The sequence below is a fragment of the Aquila chrysaetos genome, chromosome 16 (assembly GCF_900496995.4).
Source record: "Aquila chrysaetos chrysaetos chromosome 16, bAquChr1.4, whole genome shotgun sequence".
NCBI lineage: Eukaryota > Metazoa > Chordata > Aves > Accipitriformes > Accipitridae > Aquila > Aquila chrysaetos.
This window is the reverse complement of record NC_044019.1, coordinates 11842962-11865050: the sequence shown is the minus strand read 5'-3', so window position 1 is coordinate 11865050 and position 22089 is coordinate 11842962. Positions and strand designations below refer to the sequence as shown.

Below are 22089 nucleotides of genomic sequence, written 5' to 3'. Positions count from 1 at the left end.
TTACTAAATGTATATTATTTTCTTTCGGTGATGACTATTAAAGTGTTAATCATGTTTATATGTTCAACATTTTGTTTTACAATATTTTTACAGTGGCTTTAGTGAGTGTTTTTCTATTTACTCAACTTACAGTGTTAGTTTCTTTTTCAACTTGTAAGTTTGCCTGGATGACTTTTTTTATTAAGGTCTGGGACCTTGATGAACTTTACTATACGGTTGAACGGTGATTTTGATGCCAATATGTGAGGCATTTATTTAAGGTGTAAGGAGAAATGAAGACTATTTCTCCTCTGCCTTTGACCTCTGTGCTTTTGTGGGGGTGTGGTTTTGTACCCTGTACATAGCAGGGGAAGTGCTTTGGGAAGGGCAGGTTTTGGAAAGTGGTTTTTTTTGTTTGTTTTTTTTTTTTTTTCGTATCTGTGGGTGAGTGAGAGAGCTTTTCAGAAACAGTAAACCATGCTGGATTTAATTAGCTCAGCCTTGCTGTCTGACACGGAAAATTTTTTTTTTTTAGTGGTCATAATGATCACTCAAATAATATCAGAATCAAATATACTGTAGTCATGTTACAGGGGGAGAAAAACCCCATAGCTGAAGATGGCTTGTTGCTTCTGGGTGTTTTTTATCAGAGAAAAGAATACTTTCCAAAAGTCGACTTGATTTTCCTGTCATTGTGCTCTACTGCGCTCTACTGCAGGTGTGGATATCCTGTATTAAACCGTGAAAACTAGAACAGTACTGGTTCCCAGCAACCCAAAGGGTGCATGTTTGCCTCCGATAACTGCAGTATGTTTAACATATTTGAAGGTAATTGAGGAGTCCTCTACTTTCAATGCAGAATAATGTGGTTTAGGTCACTCTCTGTTAAGGATATAATGCTGACATTGCCAATTAGCTTAGACACAAAAGATTTTATGATGAGATACTGATCTTGTGTTTTAGGTTACTGTAAAAAAACCCAGAAGAATCTTTAAAAGCAGAGACCAAAGACAAGGATGGCAGTCACACTCTAAAAGCTGGTCCATTATGTAACATTAGGATGAAAAGCGGCACGGAGAAGCTGAATTTCCAGAGTCCCGCTGATTCCCTGTGTGCAATGCTGTAGATGATGCAGGAAATAATTAATATAAATGTGCATTCAGAAGAATGTTTAAATTTTCCAAGTGCATAAAAAGGCTGTACATTTTAAGTTTTTCATATTCATTGCAAGCCATGAATGTTTACCTTTTTGTGTGTGTGTTGATGTCTTTCTTGACAGTTTTACCCAGAGAACCAAAACATAGATTTCCTTTTCTTTAAGAGGCTGATTCAGGAGTTGACCCTTCCCCACAGGCTAAGTTTGCTATCAGTTCTTCTTTGGCTGGCTAAGGTTTTAGTTATTTTATCTGTGTAGGTGTGAAAATCCAAAACGTGGACTAGTCTGCCTGTTCAACTGCATGTGTTATAATTCTAAACTAGCATTGGGCGAGGATAACGTTCCAGAATGTCAGTCTTCCTCAGGCTTCATAAAAGAGATCTCAAAGGTCAGATAGAATGAGTGTGCTAATTAAGGAGAAAAATGTTTTCTTTCCGTACACTCATGTATCAGCAGTAAGTTCAGAAATACTTTCCATTAATTTTATTGTAATTTCTATTTATTGCATCAATATTACTTTCCAAGGAAGTGACTGAAACTACCATTCAGTATTTTCTCCAGATAGTTTTCTTTAGGAAGCTTATTCTGATTGGCTGTTCTAAATCGTAGTGGTCAAATTTTGTCACAGTATTACAAACAAGGGTTTGGGTTTTTTAACTGCTTAACCTCCTTTGCTGGAATGGTGTTTGGTTCACGTCCTCCTTATTTTTTGTAGTTGAGAGCTGCAGACACAATAAGCATAACTGTACTTTGCATGGAATCTCAGGCAAGGAGTATCAGTCAGGATAATGGCAACAGAATTATTTGATGTCTTCAGTTACTAAATATATGAAAATGATGTAACACACAGAAAGACTTGTCAGTGAGGCTCATGTAATCTGTCATTGCAGTCCACACTTCTAACCTGACTTCCTTTTAAACATACAGAAGAGGCCTACACGGATTAAAGGTCACGGTATGTGCATTGCTGTCAGAGTGCATCATTATGGCAAATTGATGCATTTTGTTCCGTGCTCTTGGTCTCTATGGGTTGTAATTTCTATGAAAAGTGGAGATGAATCAACTGGTTTTGCTTTATTATTGTAAGGTGAAATAGGCATGAAATTCTTGTGGTTCTGAGCTTTCTGCCCAGTTCTCGCACTCTGGGTGAATTGTCTGCCTGGAACACTCTTGTAATCATGGATTGCATGTAGTTCTCTGTATAGCCTAGTAGCCTAAGTCCAGCCTTATTTTTATGAAGTTTTGCTGTTTTAACTATTCATGGTGGAGAGGTTGTGCTGAAAGTGGATTTAGAATATGCTTCTGTTGACAGACAGGTCTCTCATGTGGTTTCTTGGAGACATCTTTGGAATTTAATGAATTTTTATTCTGTAGGACGATAAATCTAATTGAAGTTGTGGATTTAAAATATTATGTCAGTTCCTGCTAGCTCTTTCATGCGATGGATGCTTTTCTTATGCTTGCAGACTAAGTGGTTCAGCAGGCATAATATCTCCCAGCCAAAGAAACTAAGCATATGGCAGCTGAAGTAAAAGAGTGATAAAGCATGGTGAGGCTGCCAAGCACAAAGATACTGCTATAGTGACAAAGCATGTGGCAGCACTTGGGGCTTTCAGAGATAATCCAGCTGCAACGCTTTTGATTGCTAAGCAAGAAATTGCTAGAAACATGAGGCAGTTTTATCTCAACAAGACTGACTTGGACTAGGTTAGGTGTGTTGTTGCTTCTACTGTTGCAGGAACAATTTGGCTGCATCTGTTTTTTGAAGTGCTATATATAGCCTTTCCAAAAAAAAAAAAAAAATTATAAAAGGTGTTTCTTTTCTCAGCTTCAGTGTGTTCCTTCAATTCTGTGGTAATGAGGTGTACCTTCCGATAAGTGAAATGTGGTCTGTCTATTCTTGAATGCAGTGATTAGTGCTGCAAGTAAACTAATCCAAACCACCACATCTGATATTTGCATACAAGCACAGCTGAAGGAAGGTATGGGGCAATAGGAGATTATTCAGTAAAAAATGATAGTTCAAGATGAGTAGCCTTTTTGATAGGTTCATATGGGGGTCAGAGTGAGAACAGTGGCTTCGAAACTTTTATGTATTAGATGTCATTTTTAGACTGAAGCTTTGATTTCATGAAGAGAAATTATCAAAGCTTAATTTAAACAAGGGGTTTTCACATGCCAGTGATGACAGATACTTTTGGTTTGGCATGCTATTTTTTTTAAGGTCTTCACTTTGTTGTCGTTAATACACGAATGGGCTTTTGGCTTCGTGTCCATACATGGTGGTGGTGTTATCAGCAATTTTGGTCCTGTTCCATGAACTATAAAAATTAAGATAAGCTTCTACATTTTGGAATAAAGAGTATTTGAGTGAGAGGGTTTGTTTTTGTTTTTTTAATAAAGACTTGATAGTTTCATCTTAAAGACCACAGTGTGGCAAGGTGAGGTAAATTGGTTCAGGTTATGTACTGGGGTATATTTAATCTCTTCTGTTGGTTTTAAAATCTATTAATAAATTTAATGTTGTTTTGTTCTACTGTATCTGGGCTCTTTTTTGGGTAACAGCCACCAACAGTGAAAATTATAGAGGACTTCATAGAGGCTGCAAACTTTTTTCTTGCAGTAAAAGGTTGCCCCTTTTTTGTGTGTGTTAAAAGGGGCAACCAGGATCTTCCTTGGAACAACCTAGGATGTGTTCAATTATTTTCTTTAAAGGAGAATCCTCCCCAAAGAATCATTGTGTGAAGTGAAAGGCCATTCAGAGTTAGAACTTGTATAGCTTCAAGAACAGGAAGAATAAAATATTCAGTGTTATTTAAAACAAGCACTTCTTTTAACATACAGAGTTTAACATGCACTCTGAGAAATAGATTCAAAGGGCACCATGCAGCAACAGATCAGGCCCTCTTCTTGCTAGTTGAGTAATCGTTCTTTATTTTTTTCCGATATGACCGTTGCTGAAAAATGAAACTGAGACTGGACTCTGGATTACTGTGTGTGACATGGTGGTCACTGCTGGTCCCTGCCTTTTCGGGGAAGGGGACCTGATGGCCAGTCCCACTGGGTGAGTGGATGGCGGGCTCCCTCTGCAGCTGGTTGATGCCAGTGCTCTTGTGGAGGTCAGTGCACTGTGGTGAGGTTGGGGTGTTTTGGATGATTTCGAGGGAATGGAGTCAGCCTCTAGCTATGGAAACTTGCTGAAGTGAATGCAATGTCCTTACAGCGACTTTGAAAATCTTCTGGTGGCTGCTGCCAGTTGGGGATTCGGGGCTGAGATGCAGGCTTTCCTGGCTTCTGGCCATCAGAAAGCCGACAGGCTTCTGAAGTGATGTACTTTCCTCTATTTTGAACAGCATGCTTACATCTTTTCTACAGGTTCAGAGACCCTGCATTGAACTAGTTCAAACTTTGTGCTCCTTAATGTTCCAAGCCAATGTATTGTTCAGCCAGATTATATTCATGCTGCTAAAAGTACTGCACTTTCAGATTTTGTACAGTATTTCAGTACTTAAGTTATTCAGAGTTTCAGATTGTTATGAATGTCTAAATCTCAAAGTGGAGCAACTAATTGAAAACAGACATTGCAAGGTTTATATTGGAGAAAGTAATGTGATTACTCTTAGTAATCAATTACTAATTATGGTATATTTATTATTTCAAAGTATTGAATCAATATGGATATATGTTCTTTAAGTATCTTGGGTTTACTGCACAAAAGAACATCTCATGACAGTGTTGTGTGACTGGTGTACTGCAGATGACAAAGGAAAACTAAATTAATTTTTCTGGTGTTATTTTTGAACAGCCCACTTTCTGTTCTTTTTTTATTTGTGTATCTGCTCGTACGTTGCTAAAAACATAAGCTGTGTCTGTAGTGCTTTAGTACAGCAACTTTCATTTCTGGAGTCTGTATGTGTTGGCATGGTATTATAGTATGTAAACTTAGAAACCTATCTGATGCCTTTGTAGCCCTCATGGGGAAGAATCAGGAGGAAAAACCACGATAAAACAGAACCCTGAATATTGTAAAGGCTTACAGAGAAGAAGGAAAAACAAGGAAAAACGAGGTACATATATGAAGCAGAAAAATAGAATGGTATAAAAGTTGCTACAATTTTCATGTGCAGGCTCTTCTTTCAGTAGAGGGCAGTACTGGTTCAGCTTCCTTTAAAGTCCACTGGATGCATAGTCATAGGCAGCATACAGTTGTGCTATGCTGTTCTCAATACAAGCTTTTAGGAATGGCTGAATGCAGACATTCAGTTGAGTTTGCTTGTAATAGATGGCTGGAGGATGATTGTGAATAGCTTTCAGAATACCCCTGTAAAATTACGGTTAATCTAGCATCACAAGATGAAGTTCTGTTAGTCATTTATCTATTCATAATGGCAGAGTTGCCATATTCTTTGGTTGTCTGCTCCTTGGCCAGATAAATTTGTCTGTGATTCCCTGTTTTCTTGCTTACGGATAGAGCTAGTCCAGTGCACAGGAGCCAGCAAGCGTGGTGAAAGCAAGACCTGCTCTGGAATGCTGCATGTGCTATTGCTGGTTCAATGCAGGATGACTATTCTGTGGCCACAAAATAAAACCAGCTTTTCATTTTATTGGTAATCCCCCACTGTTAGTTTTTCTACTGGGGTAGAATGCATATAAGAGGCTATCTTACTGTGTGACTGATGACAAAGTGTAAATGTCAAACACGTTATTAATGGTAAGCTCTGTTTGCAGTCCTTTTCCCACTGGAGCCTTTTCCCACTGGAGTATATTATAGTCATCTTCCACAAGGTGGAGCTTTAAGGCTCTGCAGCTGGGAATTTTTTCCTCTTGACTAATAAGCAGAAAGATGAATGGAGTTTATGAAATCTCTTAAAACAGGTATAATATGACCATTTCAATGCTTTTCAAGTAAGTGGGTTGGTTTTAGAGAAAACAACAGATTCAACAGATATTTCGGACTCTTTAATATGTCTAAGTCACTGGAATTAATGTTGTAAAAGAGGAAAGGAAGGATTGGAAAAAATAGTTCTTATTACTTATTTATTCTTTTGGAATTACTATTTCTTTGCTTCCAAAGTGACTTGAAAGGTAGGCAGAACTGAATAGAGAAAAGCATTATCAAAATGCTTGCTAAATCTTCATTTATTGGGAGGAGTTGGGTTTTTTTTGAAACAGTCCTACCCTAAAAGAAGAGGAGGAAACTTTAGATAACAGCTATTCTGATAGATAAAAGAAAGGCAAAAGCATATTCCTTTCTTTTGTGCAGCTGTCTTTTCAAGAATGAGCTATGTATACCCTTTCTCTAAAAGAGAACCTTTTTCTGTTTTTTCACTCTGCCTGCCAGAAGTTGCATCTTAGTGAATTCCGGAAAAGTGCTATCAGTATTTCAGGCTGTGTTTCAGTAATAAGTTACTTTGGGCTTCCCATGTTTCTTTGAGTATCTGAACTGTGTTTTACTCTATTGCCATCTTGTTGGAAATCCCCTGCTGTTAATTTTTTTTGGAATGGAATTCATCATCTGCTCGCTGTGCTGCTGCTGGTAAGACAATATTATGCATTAACTAGCACAGACGTGTGTGGACATGAGCTGGTACTGTGCAGACAAAAACCAGGAAAGAGCTTAGCTGGAGAGTGGGAAGAAGGACTGCATGGGGGGTGGCATCAGGGAGGGAGAAACCAAAGTCTTGAGTGTCTTTTCCTGTCCAGCTTTTCTGCCTCAAGCTAGCCTTTTCTGATGATAACAAATGTTAGTAATATATGTTTGCCACATGTCTGTGTGTGAAACAAAACTTGAGGATAGAAGCAGTTTACTGAGCACTTGTTACAAGTACTCTTTCCCTCCCACCTTTCTTCAGTAAACTCCTATGTTACTCTCAATATGTTTAGACCAAGAGACTTTATTAGTACTTTCTGCAGGGTCTGTGTTGTTGATTAATTCTTGACTTGAGTTGCAGTTGAAGGTTAGGTTGTGAAACATTTTTCTCAAAGTAAATTATTTGTGTTGTTTCTTTCATGCTTTGCAGGTCGTGTGCTAGTATGCGAGAGATAAGAAATTGGTTATGACTTTTCATTTTGTGGTTCAGGAGTCTCCCTAGGTTAACAAGTAGGACCCTTAAGAACTTTGAACAGACACCGCATATCAGAAATCCACTTTCTCCCTTTCTAACATTGCTACCCCCCATCTGATGGTCGTCTCCAGTTTTAGGCACAGAAAATAGCATATGGCAAATGCAATAAAAAGCAGGTGTTCTTTATGCCTAATTACAATGACTTAGGAGCCTCTCTGGACAGACTGACTACTACTGATTTCTAGGCTTCCTGTAGGCCAGTGGCTGAACCAGCCTGTAATGCTTCTGCATCTTACTGGATCTGCTCCAGACCCAAGTTAAGAACTCTTCTTTAAACTTCAGTTTCCCTCAGATGCTATCACAGTCTTGACATGTTAGAACTGTCTAAAATTTATTTTTCTTTTGGTTCCACCTCTTATTTTTTTTCAGGTATTCTTGTCATGCAGTGTGTTTAGGCATCAGTTCATTACTAGCTGAATAGATATATCTGTTGGTATGGAAGATGTGGTAGGCCATTTGGACAGTTTTATGAAGAGCCCTTCCCTGTAATATAACGTTAGGTTAGATTTCTGAAGCAGAACCTCAGAATAGCTATTTGACTTGCAAAAAAATGAAGTAATATGAGCAGAGTGTTGGATTGAGCTTGAAATCATGGGGGTTTTTTTGCCCAGATCTTATGGGACATGTGGTTGTGTATGGGCAAGAATTCTTGCTCTTCCCTCCCACTGCTTCTGCTAATGTGGATGTCCAGTTTCCAAGGACTCTTAAGTACTCCACCCCTTCTGTTTCCTAGCACTAGCAGAAAATACCTTTCTTTTCTAAAAGCAACAGCAGTATCAATTACTTAAAAATATTGTAGATGCAAGCTTTTGCATAATCCTTAAGTTTTGTAACAGTGAGTGGTTCTACAGCAGTCAGTTCCGAATTCCAATGGCTGTCTATAGAGTTGCATAAAGAATTACTCATTTCCCACACAGCTTTACAGAAACAGTGATTTTGACAGGGAGTTTCAGGGTGTGTGGAGATAATAAAGCTAAGGATACTAAAGTTATATTTACTAGGGGTAAATATTTATTTTTTTAGTACACAGGCCACTGCCCTATTGACAAAAACACCCTGAGCAGACAGTTCAGAGGCATTCCTCTGTTGGTAATAGAATACGGTTGTCTCGGAGCAAAGATTTTCTTAGCACTTATTAGCCAAAAGATCATAGTTTCTTTATTTAAACAGACTTTGGTATGAAGACATCAAAATAGCAACCTAAACCAGATGCTTCCAGGCAATACACATGGAAAGGGGCTAAGTGTAGCCTAGCCACCCATAGAGAACAGAATAGGCAGTTGGTGACTTTTTAGCTGGATTCCCTTATGGTCCCTTTTTACTGCAAGTCCTATTTTCAGAGTAAAATGTGAAAGAAATGCAGTGTAGCCATTTATTTAGCTTCAAATCAGTGCGAAAAATCCCTGTGCAGCTTACAAAGAGAGAAGGGGTGATACAGTGCGTTTTTAGGATGATAGTGGAAAATGTCATGGCTGGGAAGATAGATACTGTCTATAATAAAGCTGCCTGTAGCTTCAGCATCTGCTTTTTTCAAGTTTACTAGTCTATAGGATTACTGTCCCATCTTCTGTATGATTACCTTGTATTATTTTTCATGTAGCTGGTAGACCTAGATGCTCATAAAACTGAGAGACTAGCAATATAAACTTTACCCTTTTGTTCCTGCTCTTAGTGCACTCTTGTCCTGGGCTGTAATAGAGTTGCTATTAGAGTTGTTCATGTTGAATTCCAGGATAACTCTCTGCTGTGATGCAAGGAGAATGGTTGCTACACATTAAGTGCGAGACTGATCTTACCTGTTTTCAATTCTGGTTTTAAAGCTATGTGGCAGTAATGCATCAGTTCCAATGCAGCAACCTGTCTTATTTCCCACTACTGTGCCAAAAATAGTCAGTGCAAAATTATTTGTCCATTCACTCTCCCCTAAGTCTATTACAGCTTGGCTGTAACTGCTGGACTTGCCACCCTACTTTAAAAGCAACAACGTCTATAATTTAACAGATAAAGCAGTCGTCATCTCCATTAATCATAATACGTGTTCATTTGTATTTGTTCTTCTGCTCTGTTAGCGTATCCTGACAGATGGTTGTCTTTTCAGGTATTACTGCAGTCATTGTGTTTTCCCCTCTACTTTCCCTCGGTCACTTTGCTCCCTTGGCCTTCTTTGTGTACTTAAATTCTATATTTTTTTCTAGGTTTTCTTCAAAGCATGACTAATTGCATGAGTTTTAAAAGTATTATTGTGTGGTGGTTTGTTTTTTTTTTTTTTAATTCCACACTCTCATAGTCTTAGAAAAATTTTCAGACACCTGTGGCTAGGGAGCCGACCAGGGAGAGGTTGGTATGAAAGCTCAGTGCCAAGGGTATTATTGGATACCTGGCTTCAAATCAGAGTCTCACACCCTACTTGCTGGATTTCAGTCTACTCTCTGTGAGCCACCCTCAGAAGCCTCTAGCTTTCATCTAAGTGTCTGGTTAGTAAACCATTGACTTGAGAGAGTCCATCTTTCCAGTCGTAAGGGGATGGATGTCCTGGATCATAATAGGATGGTTTACTGTGTCTTCTTATGTTGCATTGACTCTATAGCTGATGGACTTAATTTTCTATGATTTTAGTAACTGGCTCACTCCACCTATGTTTTATTAGCTAGCTCATATTAGCTAAGGTTTGTAGGTGGTCTATAACTGTTTTCAGTTTTAAATAACATAATTTCTGGGTCAGATTTTCAGTTCATGGAATTAGGTGATGTTCTAGTAGTAGCCAGCCATTGGTTGTGGATGTATAAATAGAATTTAAATAACTTATGATGAAGCTACACCTTTTTTTAATCTGTTGAGAAACTAAAGAAGGGAGGAGATAAAACAGGAACTTAAAACCAGTTCATCAGCTACAGCTATTACACAGTAAATGACTGTAAATCACACAGTGGACATTTCATAAGAGCAGATAAATCTCAATTAGACAATCCTAAATGTTTGAGGGAGGAGCTATGGATATCATCATGCGGTTAGTATATTACCCTAACACACAAATAGATCACACCCCCTAAATGAACAGAGTTATCTGAAAAGGGTTTGAACTATTTGAAATTAGTTATGAATCTTATACATCTCTCTGAAAAAGATTGGTTTCCTACAATGTACAAATGTTAAGGAAAATAAAAATATAGTATACATGATGAAAATCTGGCCATGGTATCTAATATAGCTTATTTATAGCATTTGGTTTTCAAACTGTCCCATAAAGGAGAAGTGAATTTTCTTCAAGATATTTCTTGTATGATTTATTGGTCAAAACGAGACTGAAGATATCCTCTCATAGGCAGTATTACAACAAATGTAAATGATAAAAGGGATAGGAGGAGATAGTTGACTAACTTTTAAAATCAATGGTAAACCTAAAGAACAAGAATTTGACTGAAAAAAACACAATTGCAAGTGTGATAGTGGCACTGCAGTGCATATTTCCTCTAGATTGTGTTGCTTTTCCCACCAAGGAAGATGCTTTTTTTTTTTTTTTTTTTTTTTAAAATTAACCTTCAAAGGACAAGGCCATGTTTTGCCTAATTTTTCCCATTGCTTCACCATTTTGATCATTTCCTTTGAGGTGCTGGATTTTTAAGGTCCTACCTGAAATTGGGAAGTTTTCTGTGCTGCTGCAGCTTCTCTGTAACTTCTTTCCTACCCCAGTTGGGTTTTACTGAAGTTCTGCAGTTTGTTCTTTCTCTTGCAGTTCATTTCTGAAATTAATCTTTCTAGCCAAGAGCTGCATTAGAGTCTTCTGATAGCTCTAGTCTTTAAATGGGGAACTGGCTTGCTTACCGAGTTTGATTTTAGAATAGTTTATGCCTAAATATATTCTACTCTGAAGCATCCAGCTTTATTTTAGTTTTAAACCCTCTTGGGTCTTGGAAGTATTGTTTCATTTATATATATAATAAATCAAGTAATGTCATAGCCTTTGATGTGGATAGAGTTAAAGGAATCCTGAAGAGATCTTACTGAAACTTACGAAACTGTTGTTCAGTGAAGGTTCAGTTGGGAACGAATATTTTTTTTCTTTCCTCTACTTATTTTGGCAAACTTTGACTTTCTCGAACAAGAGACAGCACTCATTCTCTGAAGCTTGTACATGAACGTATGGTGTTGGTGATAGCACTGCGTTGGTCTTTCTGACTATACAATGGTCTGGTTCTGTTGTCCCAGTGCAGAGATAAGAAGGACTAGTTATTGGGGAGAGTCATAGTTTGAAAATGATTCACTGTAGGGTGATGGTCCTTATTGAATTTGAGTACATAGACTACTGTGTTTCTGTCATGTTTCAGAAAATCTCTTGCAGATGACAGGGATCAACAGGATGGAAACCTATCACCTACCTTTTTCTTCTGCATCTGCTTGTCAAAATAGCATCTGCTTTGTATGTAGTAAAAACTGACGTATAGCATTGTTCAAGACCCCTTTCCTTTGCCCTTTTATTGGCTTTCTGCAGCTTTGTAGGGAGTAGATTGTATAAAGCATGCCCCTGGAAAGCAGAGGCCGTTAAAAAGTTTAAGACAAATTTGCTTGAAGACAAAGAGGGCATTGAGGAAAACTGCGGAGAGGGATTGAAGGGCTTTTGCAGCGCAACAGAACCTTGTCTGTGCAAGACTCGGCCTGCCTCTTGAGTTCCAGCAAGCTGCTGAGAAGGAGGCCAGGAAAAGACTCTCCAAGACCCTGTTCCCTTCATCTGAAGTCTGCCATCTGGACAGAGGATGGCTAGAGGGTTCCTGGAACATATAGAAAGGAATCTTGAGGGCTGAAAATAAATGCCAGTGGAGACAGGAAGTGTCTGAGACGTAGGAGGGTAGGAGGAGGGGAGCTGCTTAACATTACTGCTCTGTAGGTCACAGTACTGGTAAGGATGAGAGGCAGATAAGGAGAGCCTCTGTGCTGTACTCAGAGGTGCATAGACTTTCCTGAGGCCTAAGCCCTCCTCGGTTTGCTGCTTTATATATGTGAGGGCATTTTAGTTGTTACAGGGGTTCATCTGAGTGATTTGGATCTTTTTCCTTTGTAGGAAGGGGTGCTTACGTTTGTAGTTCTTGGCATACTAGGGATTTTGAAATAGAAAAGGTTTATAGAAAGATAGAATGGTGCCAGCTGGTCTTAAATTTTATCTAGGTGCTGTTGTGTTTGAGTTGTCATGAAGCTGTGTGTTACTTCAGCATGGTGTTCGGTGGGGTCTGTTGCAGTCAGGTCAGATGATGTTATGAGTGGACTATGCTGCCCTCAGTGATTTTTCTCATGTAAAGCCAATGAGCTGGGATATTTTCTTCCTTTAGTGTGCTTTAGTAAGTGTTATAATACCAGAGAACAATATTCTTCCTTTCTGGGTTGTGAAGGTGGCACTGTACTCAGAATGAAAATGTCAGCTAATCACACCACTCATCTTTTCTTCCTATAAGAGCCTCTTATACCTCCAGAGGAACCTTACAGTGAAAATTTGTTGCATTACCTGTTGTGCGTTTTTAAGGATAACCAGCCAGATAATGGTGAATGTTTTTGCTTTGTGTGCTGTCCTGTAAGTATTAAGTTGAAACGAGGTAGGTTTTCATTTCTCAAGATATTTCTAAGAATGTGGTCATGAAACAGCTCCTTCCTATTAGCGAGCTTTTCAATGCACACAATAAACGATTCTTCACAAGATTTCAGGGCCATTATAATCTAAAGAATGCTCTTAGAAGGCATTGATTCTAGAGAAAGTTAGACTCTATGCATAACTGAGCTGTTTTCCTTCACTTAATGCTTCTGAAAAATGAAAATGAAAAATTAGAGTATCCTCAAATGTTTGCTCTATATCCTATGTGAAGCTGGTGGTATGTTTCTTATTTCCGACCTTGGAAGTGGAGTGTGCATTAAGTGCCAGCACTCACTGGCCTACTAGAACTGAGTGGTAGCGGAAAGTCTTTTCTGGGTAAGAGAGTAGATTTCCATAGCAATTGTTTTATCAGGTACATGCGCTGGCAGCCTTCTTGGTGAGATCACCACAGATATCTTATGGTTTGATTGAAACTTAATGGGGTAATGAGGGCATGATACCTAAGAGTAGGAGGTGCAGGTTTGGAATGAGGATCATGTCAATAAAGTAATTTTCAGGTTCCTCATGGTACTTGTTCAGTAAATTAGCCTGTTAGCCTAATGTTTTAATACAGTTCCCTGGTAGGATTATGTAGCTGAAAGACCATATATCTAACTGACAGAAATCTTGGTCTAGAAGTTCTAATTTACATATTGATCAATAACTCTGAATTTGAAAACCATATGAATATTATAAACTTCTTGTAATGGAAAAAGTAGATCCACAGCAACATCTTTACTGCTGGAAGGTTTGTCTTGTTTTTGTTTCCCTCTAAATGACTTGATACATCGTCACTTACAGTGTATCAGTAAGGACTGTAGTTATTTCAGAGGTTTTGGACACAGCTACCATTTGAATCTGTAATTAGGGGAAGTGCAGGTTATCTGTGCTCAGGTTAAATTGTTCTCCAGCTGCAGTATGTATTTCAGACTCCATAGCACAGAGTGCTATGCATAGGTGTTGCAAATACCAATTTACAAGTTTAAATGCATCTTGCTCTTGAGGAAGAAATAAGTAGTGGATAACATGTTCTCTGTGCCAGCTCACTACCTCACACATGGTTGTTTTTGTAAAAATCAAAACAAAAAAATCCTTAAATGTTTTAGGATTGAATAGTGGTAAGCTGGATTCTTTGATAAGTTTAAGAGGAGCATGACATTTTCTTTTCTTTTGCAAGCTTTTTCTTGAATGTCATTAGTCCTTTCATAGAGCAGTAGCTTGCCAGAAAAGGAATTGCAGTAGTTTGTCAGTGTTTGAGTCACCACTGATTCTTTGCTGAAAGTAAGTCTTCATTTTTTCCTATTGTGCATATCTTTTGTTGTTGTAGTAAATGCCAGGATTTTAGGTTGCTGTTGCTTCTGCAACAGTAACTTCAGAAATTTTGTAACCTTTCTTGACTTGTGGTATATGTAATTGGAGCACAGTGCAGTATGACAACAAGGAGAGGGCCAATCTTTCTTTAGATACAAGAAAAGAGCACAGAAGTGATGTAGTATAACTCTGAGCCAGGCTTGAAAAAAATCCTGTCTTCTCAAGAAGCTTGTTGAGTTCATGGTAGTGTTTTTCACCTTTCTGTCATGAAAAAAAAAATGTGGAAAAGAACTTTTAAATTGAATCTTTTTGCACTGTCTATAGAGAAGGACAAAACATAGCTTAAAGATTATGACTCTTAATTTTTTCTAACACACTTAGTCAAAACTTACTACAGTTGCTTTTCCTCTTCGAGCACTTACTGTTGCGCTTTTGTGGAGTTTGTGAAATTTGTCATAGAGTTTTTGAGGAGCAAAATGATGGGATTTTGTTAGAATCCCTCCAAGTGAAAGGTAGAATTTTGTGTAAAAAGATTCGTGTAAACACACATGTATATGCTTTCCTTATAGCATGTTATAGCTTTATGCCTGACTCATAGTATGAACTCTCTCTTTGTTGTCATGGAGTCTCTGCAATAGCAGGGTTGCTGGTCAGTGATACACATAAGGGAAGCAGTTGTTTTTTGTGTGATTGCGCCAAAATATGTGCACTGGGAGTGGAAGAGAAGGAAAAGATTACCTTGAAAGTAAGCTTGATTCTCATGTGTGGGGGGAAAACCTTCTAGTATGTGGACTTGAAATTATCTTGGTTGGTAAGTTAATAAAAAATGGTGACCTGTATTAACAAACGTCCCAGTGTTCCAGTGACATTCCCTAAATCTGGTTGTGAGTATAAATTACCACTTTTTAGGAGACGGGGGGGGGGGGGGGGGGGGGACGGGGACGACACACGACACTGACAGACGGGACTGGGAGAGGCGGAGACATTAAAGGGGTGAGGCAGGGACTCTGGGTCTGGATTTAATGTGTTTTGTAGGTACTTGCATAATCGTTTATTTGGCACTTGCAAATTCAGAGGTAGCAATAAGACATCTGACTTGATTATCCAAACTCTTTGGTATATATTGTTACATAAGTGCAGTGTATGAGGAAAATGAAATGCTGTTTTTTTTTAAAAAAAATAATGCTGACAGCCTGCAACAAAGCTTTATAAGAACTGTTATGTCTGGTATAGGACCAAAACTGGCTCATGCCCTGGTAATGATTCATGGAAAACTGAAAAGCCTTGGTTTTTCACCACTTAGGAAGAATAAAGCTTTTCATCACTTAACCTTCAAATGGGTATGTGTTTAAAGGTTAACAGCAGAAGTACAATAATATCCCTTTGTAGCTTTCAGGGCTCTGAGCTGAACTTTATCTTATTTTATGGCAATGTAGTGAGTTTTTTTGTTTCTAAAACAAGCAGATAATCCATTATTGTACTAGGATGTGGAGAGTCTGGTGGTATATATCAACAGAGTATAATTTTTCATTGAGTTAGTTGTCAGAAGGAAAAAATAGAACAGGAATGATTTTCTGAATGATCATCTAGCCCAAGTTTTAAAATAAGAAATGGGGTTTCAGCTGTTGGTGTGCAAGCTGATTTGTAAATAATGTGTGGGGTTAAAGTATGATGCTCATTTGATGCTCTCAATATGACTGTAAACAGCTGTTCTGGGAATGCAGCAATCGGTTCAGTATCTGTTCTGGTGAATCCCTGGGATTGAGTTTAAGCAGAAATGGATAGATAGCTGTGCTAACCTTTTTAAAGATTTTTTTCTTAAGAAATTTGGAGTAGCTGGAAAAAAAGAGATGAGGGTTGCAGGTTGGAGCAAAAGGCAGGTCAAAGCTGATGAAGCCATGCATAGTTAAGTTCGCTTTGTACTACTTCTTCATAGGCCCTTTCAGTAGCCAGATGGGCACCTGAAAAAACGAAGAATCCTGTGCTGGCACAGGAGCTTGAAGGGTAGATGTGAAGGTGAGTAGAATATAAAGGTTAAATACAATCATAGAGTGAGTATGGGTGCAAATTACAGAGAAAGAGAAAGCTGGATAGGTAGGGGAAGAAATGCCAGCTCCGCTGGACACAGAAAGGTTTCCAGTTGTAAGAGGTTTCCTTCTTTCATCACCTGGAGCTGAACCCAGCAGTCCTCTTTGCCTAGCTTGCTTGTCTAGGCTAGCAGAGCAAATGCCATTTTAAAGATGCTCACATATAATCCTGAAACTGAGCGTGGTAGTAGCGCCTGCTCAGGTGGTAGAGGTCTGCCACGGATCCTGAATTGCATACTTTTACACACTTCCAGGATTTGAAGATGATCGAGTTTTGCAATATAGAAATTACTTTTCAATTTGTTTAATAGGAAACAGTGTACAAAATCTCTTGGTTTTTGGAGGGAAGAGAATAGTATGATAATTAGCACTGGAAAAAGTGGTTTACAATCCATATGTGCAACAAGGCTGCTTTAAGGCCTGCAGTCTTTAACCATTGCATTTTGAAACTTGAGTTGCTTGACATTGCGTGCCCAAAATTGCTTTAACATACATCTTTTTGGATATGTATCATGCGGCTAAAATCCAGGGAAAAAAACTCTTGTTTATTACAGTGGTGATATCCCGTAAAAGTTGCTCTGACTATATACTTTTTAAAAGTTTTGATTATTGAACTAGAAGCAGTTTTAGGACAACCTGTACTGCATCTTAGTATTTTTTGGTTTTGCTTCTAGACATGACAAGTATAGGTGCTGATTATTCTTTACGCTTTTACTTTTAAATTATGTGACTGCAAAGATACAGCCAGACATTTTTTGCTAATTGTTCCTTTACTCTTTTTTTTAAGGTAAAGAAATGAGATTTACTCACAGTATAAGTGAATGTTAGTATTTCTTGGTAGAGAAGCTTGCTCGCTCTCTTTAAACATCTGACAGAAGATGGTGTCAGCTGCACAAAGGTCTAGTGTGAAAATGGCCCATTATGAGCTACTCGATCTACTGGAGAGTTTAAAGTCTTCCTCAGCAACACACTGTAGTATTTAACCCTAAGCATTTTAATCCATTTTTGTTCTATTTCGCTGTCTAAAATTGGAGAATACTCCACATTGCAGAGATGTAAATGGCTTGGCTAATGATGTGATAATTGACCTTTGAAAATTGTATGCTAATTTGTATAGGTTTTGCTTGTGTCCTGTTCACAGCACTGTAGACAAGACTGCTTTTATGCCTGTAGCTTAGTAACTTTAAGCAAAATTACATGAACTTGGTTAAAAATCCAAGCAAAATAAATAAGTAAATAATAATAATAATGATGATGATGATAATGGCACCAGTAATAAAACATTAGATGAATAGTAGATATTCCAGAACAGCACGTAAGGAGAATCCCCCTTCTCAATTTGTGCAGGTTTTCTTTTGCCCTCTTTTGCCCATCTGTTGGGAATCTAAAATTATGTTTAGAGTGGGTTTAATGATTGGCTTTTGAATTAATTCTTCTGAATCATAAATGCAAACTAACAACTCTGTGACTGTGACCCTAAACAGTATGCTTTATACATCCAAGATTTAGGTTAAATCCCCAGTGTCTAAGTTGAAATTCTATAAAAGGGCATGTGTATAGAAGGAATGGCTCAAACAGGTACCCAACCTCCTCTTGAAAATAAGTTCCCAACCTCTGTGATTGTCATGCCTGTGTTTTACCCACCACAGTTAAAAAGCTGTGCTCTAGTGGAAGTATATGGGTAAATACAACTAGAAACTAGACAGGTTAAAATGTATGACTGTAGTCTTAGTATTCCTTTTAAATTCTGGAAGAAGTAAAGATGGAATCCATAAAGAAGGGAAGCATAACACAAGTGCAATCTTAAGTAAGTTGGATGCGTTGGTAGACTTCTTGTGGGGAAACAATGGGCTATATGAGATATATGTACCCTTAGATATGTATGAAGAAAAAAAGTATTTGACCATCATACACACATGTGCGGGTGTATATGGGGCTAAAATGATGATGGTTAAAATATTTCAGGAACGTTCAAGAGCCTTTCAAATGAAAGGGTGATATCACCAGAAAATGGTGGTTTTGAGGCAACTGTAGCCTGTCATATGAAGTTTTGTGACTTCATTAATTTGGCAGCCAGTTTTTCAAATTTAAACTGAGTCGCTTCTTGGTTATTCAGAGTTTTCAACCAAAAACTGGTTCTCTCATCTAACTTGGGTCTTCACAGCAAGATTTGTCACTCCCCTGAAGTTGTCCTTCTGGATAAATGGCATAGTAAAAGGATAAAAATTCTGGTGGTAGCTTAGAAGTTCTGCTTTTAACATTGAGTTACTCCATCTTTTGCCAGGAAGAAAATGTTTCATTCCCAAAGTAGGATTATTTTGCTTTGTTCTCGCAGTTCACCTGTTGACTACTGAAAAAGTATATTGCTGTATCTCTGAAGGCACTTAAGATCAGCTTTCTAGGGTAAACACTTCTAGGACATAAGACTGCATATAGGGATGGGATACATTATGTAAGTGAGGAGTTAGGGGTTACCTTGGGTTGTAGGTTTTCCCATTGCATAAGCTAGATGGACTACTTCTCAGTGGAAGTCTATAAAACCAGAAATGTGGTCGGGCAGCAGTTGTGCAAAGTTTGGATGAAATTTAGTGGTGGGTGTGCAACTATTTTATTTTATTTTATTTTCTGACTTGAGGATGGTAGCGTATAAAGTAAGAATCTAGTAGATTAGGCTTTGCCTACAGTATTGCCTTGAGACCTGAGCTCCAGGTTAAACAAAAATCTTTAGAGAAGGTATGTGTGTGTGCACAGATGAGAGAACGAAGGGCAGTTATTCAGAACTAAAATGCACCTTCTCTCATGTAAGAGGTATTTTGAAAGGCACGAGGCCTAAGCAGTGAGGTTTGAATTGAGAGCCGAGGATTTCTGAATTGTTATTCTTTCATTTGGTGCTTGGCTTTACATGAGTCACTTCAACTCATAAAACCCTAGACTTCGTATCTTCTCAGTTTCTGGCTGTCCAAGTGCTTCCCAAAGTGTCATTATTGCCATTTTACACTTTGGGAAAAGGAGATGCTGAAGTGGAGGACATGAGCTAACCGGTAGAGGTAGCAGATTCTTTATTCCTGGTCTTAAACCATTTAAGTATTGGGGAGTCTAGCATTTATAGCTACCAGCTCTCTGATATTGCAAGTCCAGTCTTCTGTCCTTACTAGAGTTTTACTTCACATTCGCTGCTGTGCCTTAACTAATACAATGAAAATGCACAGTGCAGATGGTACCCTGTGTGTCTTATCCTTAGTAATGTAGAAAGACAGAAACAGCATTGAGGTTTTGATTCCGTTTCCAAACTGTTGCCTTTTATCTGCTCTACTTTATAGCCATTTCTTACAGGGATTTTCCACTCTAATGACTGTAACAATCACTGAGATGACACAGGTTGCAGGGATCGAGGGCTTTTTTCCAAAGCGCCATAAGAATTTCCAAAAGTGCTATATAAATATTAGTTAATGTTCTGATGTCCTCAGATATGATGTCCAGACTCTGACTGGGGTGAAGTATTCCTGCCTTTCTTTGAAGGATGGATGACTAGGATTCCGCCTGGGTTTCATCTACAAAGACTTTTTTTGTTGAACATTTAGGATCTTGCAAAAATGTGAGTAACAGCAGCTGAAGTCCAATTTGGCAAGGGCTTTGTTAGGTTCACCTAAAAAGCTGGTGTTCAAATGATTTATGTCGCTGTCTTTGCCATTGACACACACAGTATTTTTCACTCTGCACTTAATTTCAGAGAAGCTGTTTCATTATGTGCATTGATTTCAAAGTATAGAATAAGCTGCAAAAATAATGCTGTATTTATTTGTTTTGAGATAGTCAATTCTCTTCTCTCTGAAGGTATATCACATAAAGCATGTCTGACAAGTGACTCTGCAAGTGCAGGGTGATAATTTTTATGATCAGAATTTATTCTGAAATGTTCAGATTCTCCACGTTTCTCCTCTGTTCATACCAGTCAGCAACTGATAGATTAGCTTAAAGTTTCTGATTATAGTTGTCTTCCTGTAATATGTTTGGCTTTACTTCTTTTTTTTTTTTGCTAATCTTTGGTGTCCCACTCCCCCACCCCCACTACACACAAGCCCCATTTCCCACAGATAATTCCTTTGGTCAAAGCCAACTATATTCCATGGGTGCTGAAGTGTGTGTTTGTTTAGATTTGACTGGGTACTGAATTGCAGAGTTGATCAGTGTTTCCCTTCCCAAGTAAGCATTTTTGCACAGATCTTTCAGACCCACCTGAGTTAGGAACTGCAAAAGAACAACTTAGTGGCTGCCAGATTGTCGTCTTTTGCAGGTGTAAATGTTAAACTTAAGTAAATAACTTTCTTAAGTTTATAATATTTGGCAATAAGACTCTACATCTGCAGTCTGAACTTGGGACTTCCTTTGCCCTGGTGTGAGAGGAGCATCCTAGAGTCCCATCAGTCTGCCCATGCAGTGGCAAGGATAGTAATGGAAGAGATGAATGAATCTTTGAGGACATTGGGGAGGACGTGCAAGAGCAAGCTCATAATTAAATTTAAAAGGAGATTCAGAGAGTGAGAGCCTGACACTTTTCATTTGTTTCAAATTAAAAATATTTTAATGACCGAGCACATAGTTGTACATCTTACTACCTGTTGTATTCACTAACCTATGTATGGCATGCAGTCTGTCTTATACAATTGGATAATAAGGGTATATATTTTATTTCCTGATGCCTCTTGTTTTTAATGATTTGTTCTGTATTTGACCAAAACTACAGCCCTTTTTTAATATTTAAAGAATTTCCCTTCCTTTCCTTTGTTAAAGGTTCTATATGACAAAAGTTTTACTTGTGGAATACCAGCTTTCTGTTATTGGAATCTGGGTACTGCTTCATTATTAACAGAACCAATCTAGTTTTAAACTTTTTTAGTAGAAAAATTGCGTGTAGCTTTTAGCACCTTAGTGTGAGACCACTTAGCTAAATTTAAAAAAAGGAAAAAAGGAAAGAAGCAAGTTGTGCAGTAGAAAACAACTACTTTATCTTTCTGCTAGTTTTATAGGCTTCAGGGATTCGTACGTGCCTGATCGTGTGTAGTTAATTTTAGCTAAAGTCTCTTTCTCAGAAATTTCTCTCCCGTTTTCCCTCTGTGGTACTTCCAGACTTCTCCTGGATTGTATCATTAGCTAAATTTTGCAGCACAGACTTTTATACCGACTGGGACTTCTCGGGTGGGGCATTTTGGTAAGTCATACAGTTGTTTCCTGTTCTTGGACTGAAGGGGCAGTGCCTGCTCTAAATTACCTGCTGGCTGCTCTTGCCAAGAACATCAATCTTCTCTTACTATTTATTATGTTGCTTTATGAGCCTCCCTTCGAGATGGACAAAGTTTTGGGGGCTGATCTGAATGGGGGTCTTCATGCTCTACAGCCATTTGCTGCAGTTATATAAATAACTGTTGTCTATGTGGCTGGTCTTAATGCCCATCTGCGTGAAGCAGGGCAACTTTCACCTCTCACTGAAAAATTTATTTTGCCACAGTACTTTGTTAACCCTATGCAAGGACCTCTCTTTAACGCTGAAACTAATTACTAAATTCTGTCTATCTGCTTCTGTTTTTAAAACCTAGAAATCATGTAAGATAAGTTAAAAATAATGCAATCGAGAACTGTGAAGTCTGATACCAAACTTGCATTGCATTAACTCTTTTGGACAGCCCTTCCAAAGAGCAATCTGTCTGTGTTCATTTGCTCCAAACCTACCTCCAGGAAAAGGCCCGAAGTGGGGGATCAAAGCAAGCAGTGTGCCAAAGGTTTGTGTTTCAGACAGTTTGGCACATACTGAAAGCT

The 22089-nt window shown here is 38.3% G+C and overlaps 1 protein-coding gene across 5 annotated transcripts in view; it reads left to right on the top strand.

Annotated features, from left to right (window-relative positions):
• Positions 1-22089, top strand: part of MOB2 (MOB kinase activator 2) — a 120190-nt gene that overhangs the window by 30275 nt on the left and 67826 nt on the right. The window contains exon 1 of one of the 5 annotated variants that reach the window (XM_041129383.1): positions 4193-4254. The exons of the other annotated variants lie outside the window; for them this stretch is intronic. Coding sequence (XP_040985317.1) covers positions 4208-4254 — 47 coding nt within the window. The 5' untranslated portion in view covers positions 4193-4207. Of the gene's footprint in view, positions 1-4192; positions 4255-22089 lie in introns of those variants that run through there. 5 annotated transcript variants of the gene reach the window in all.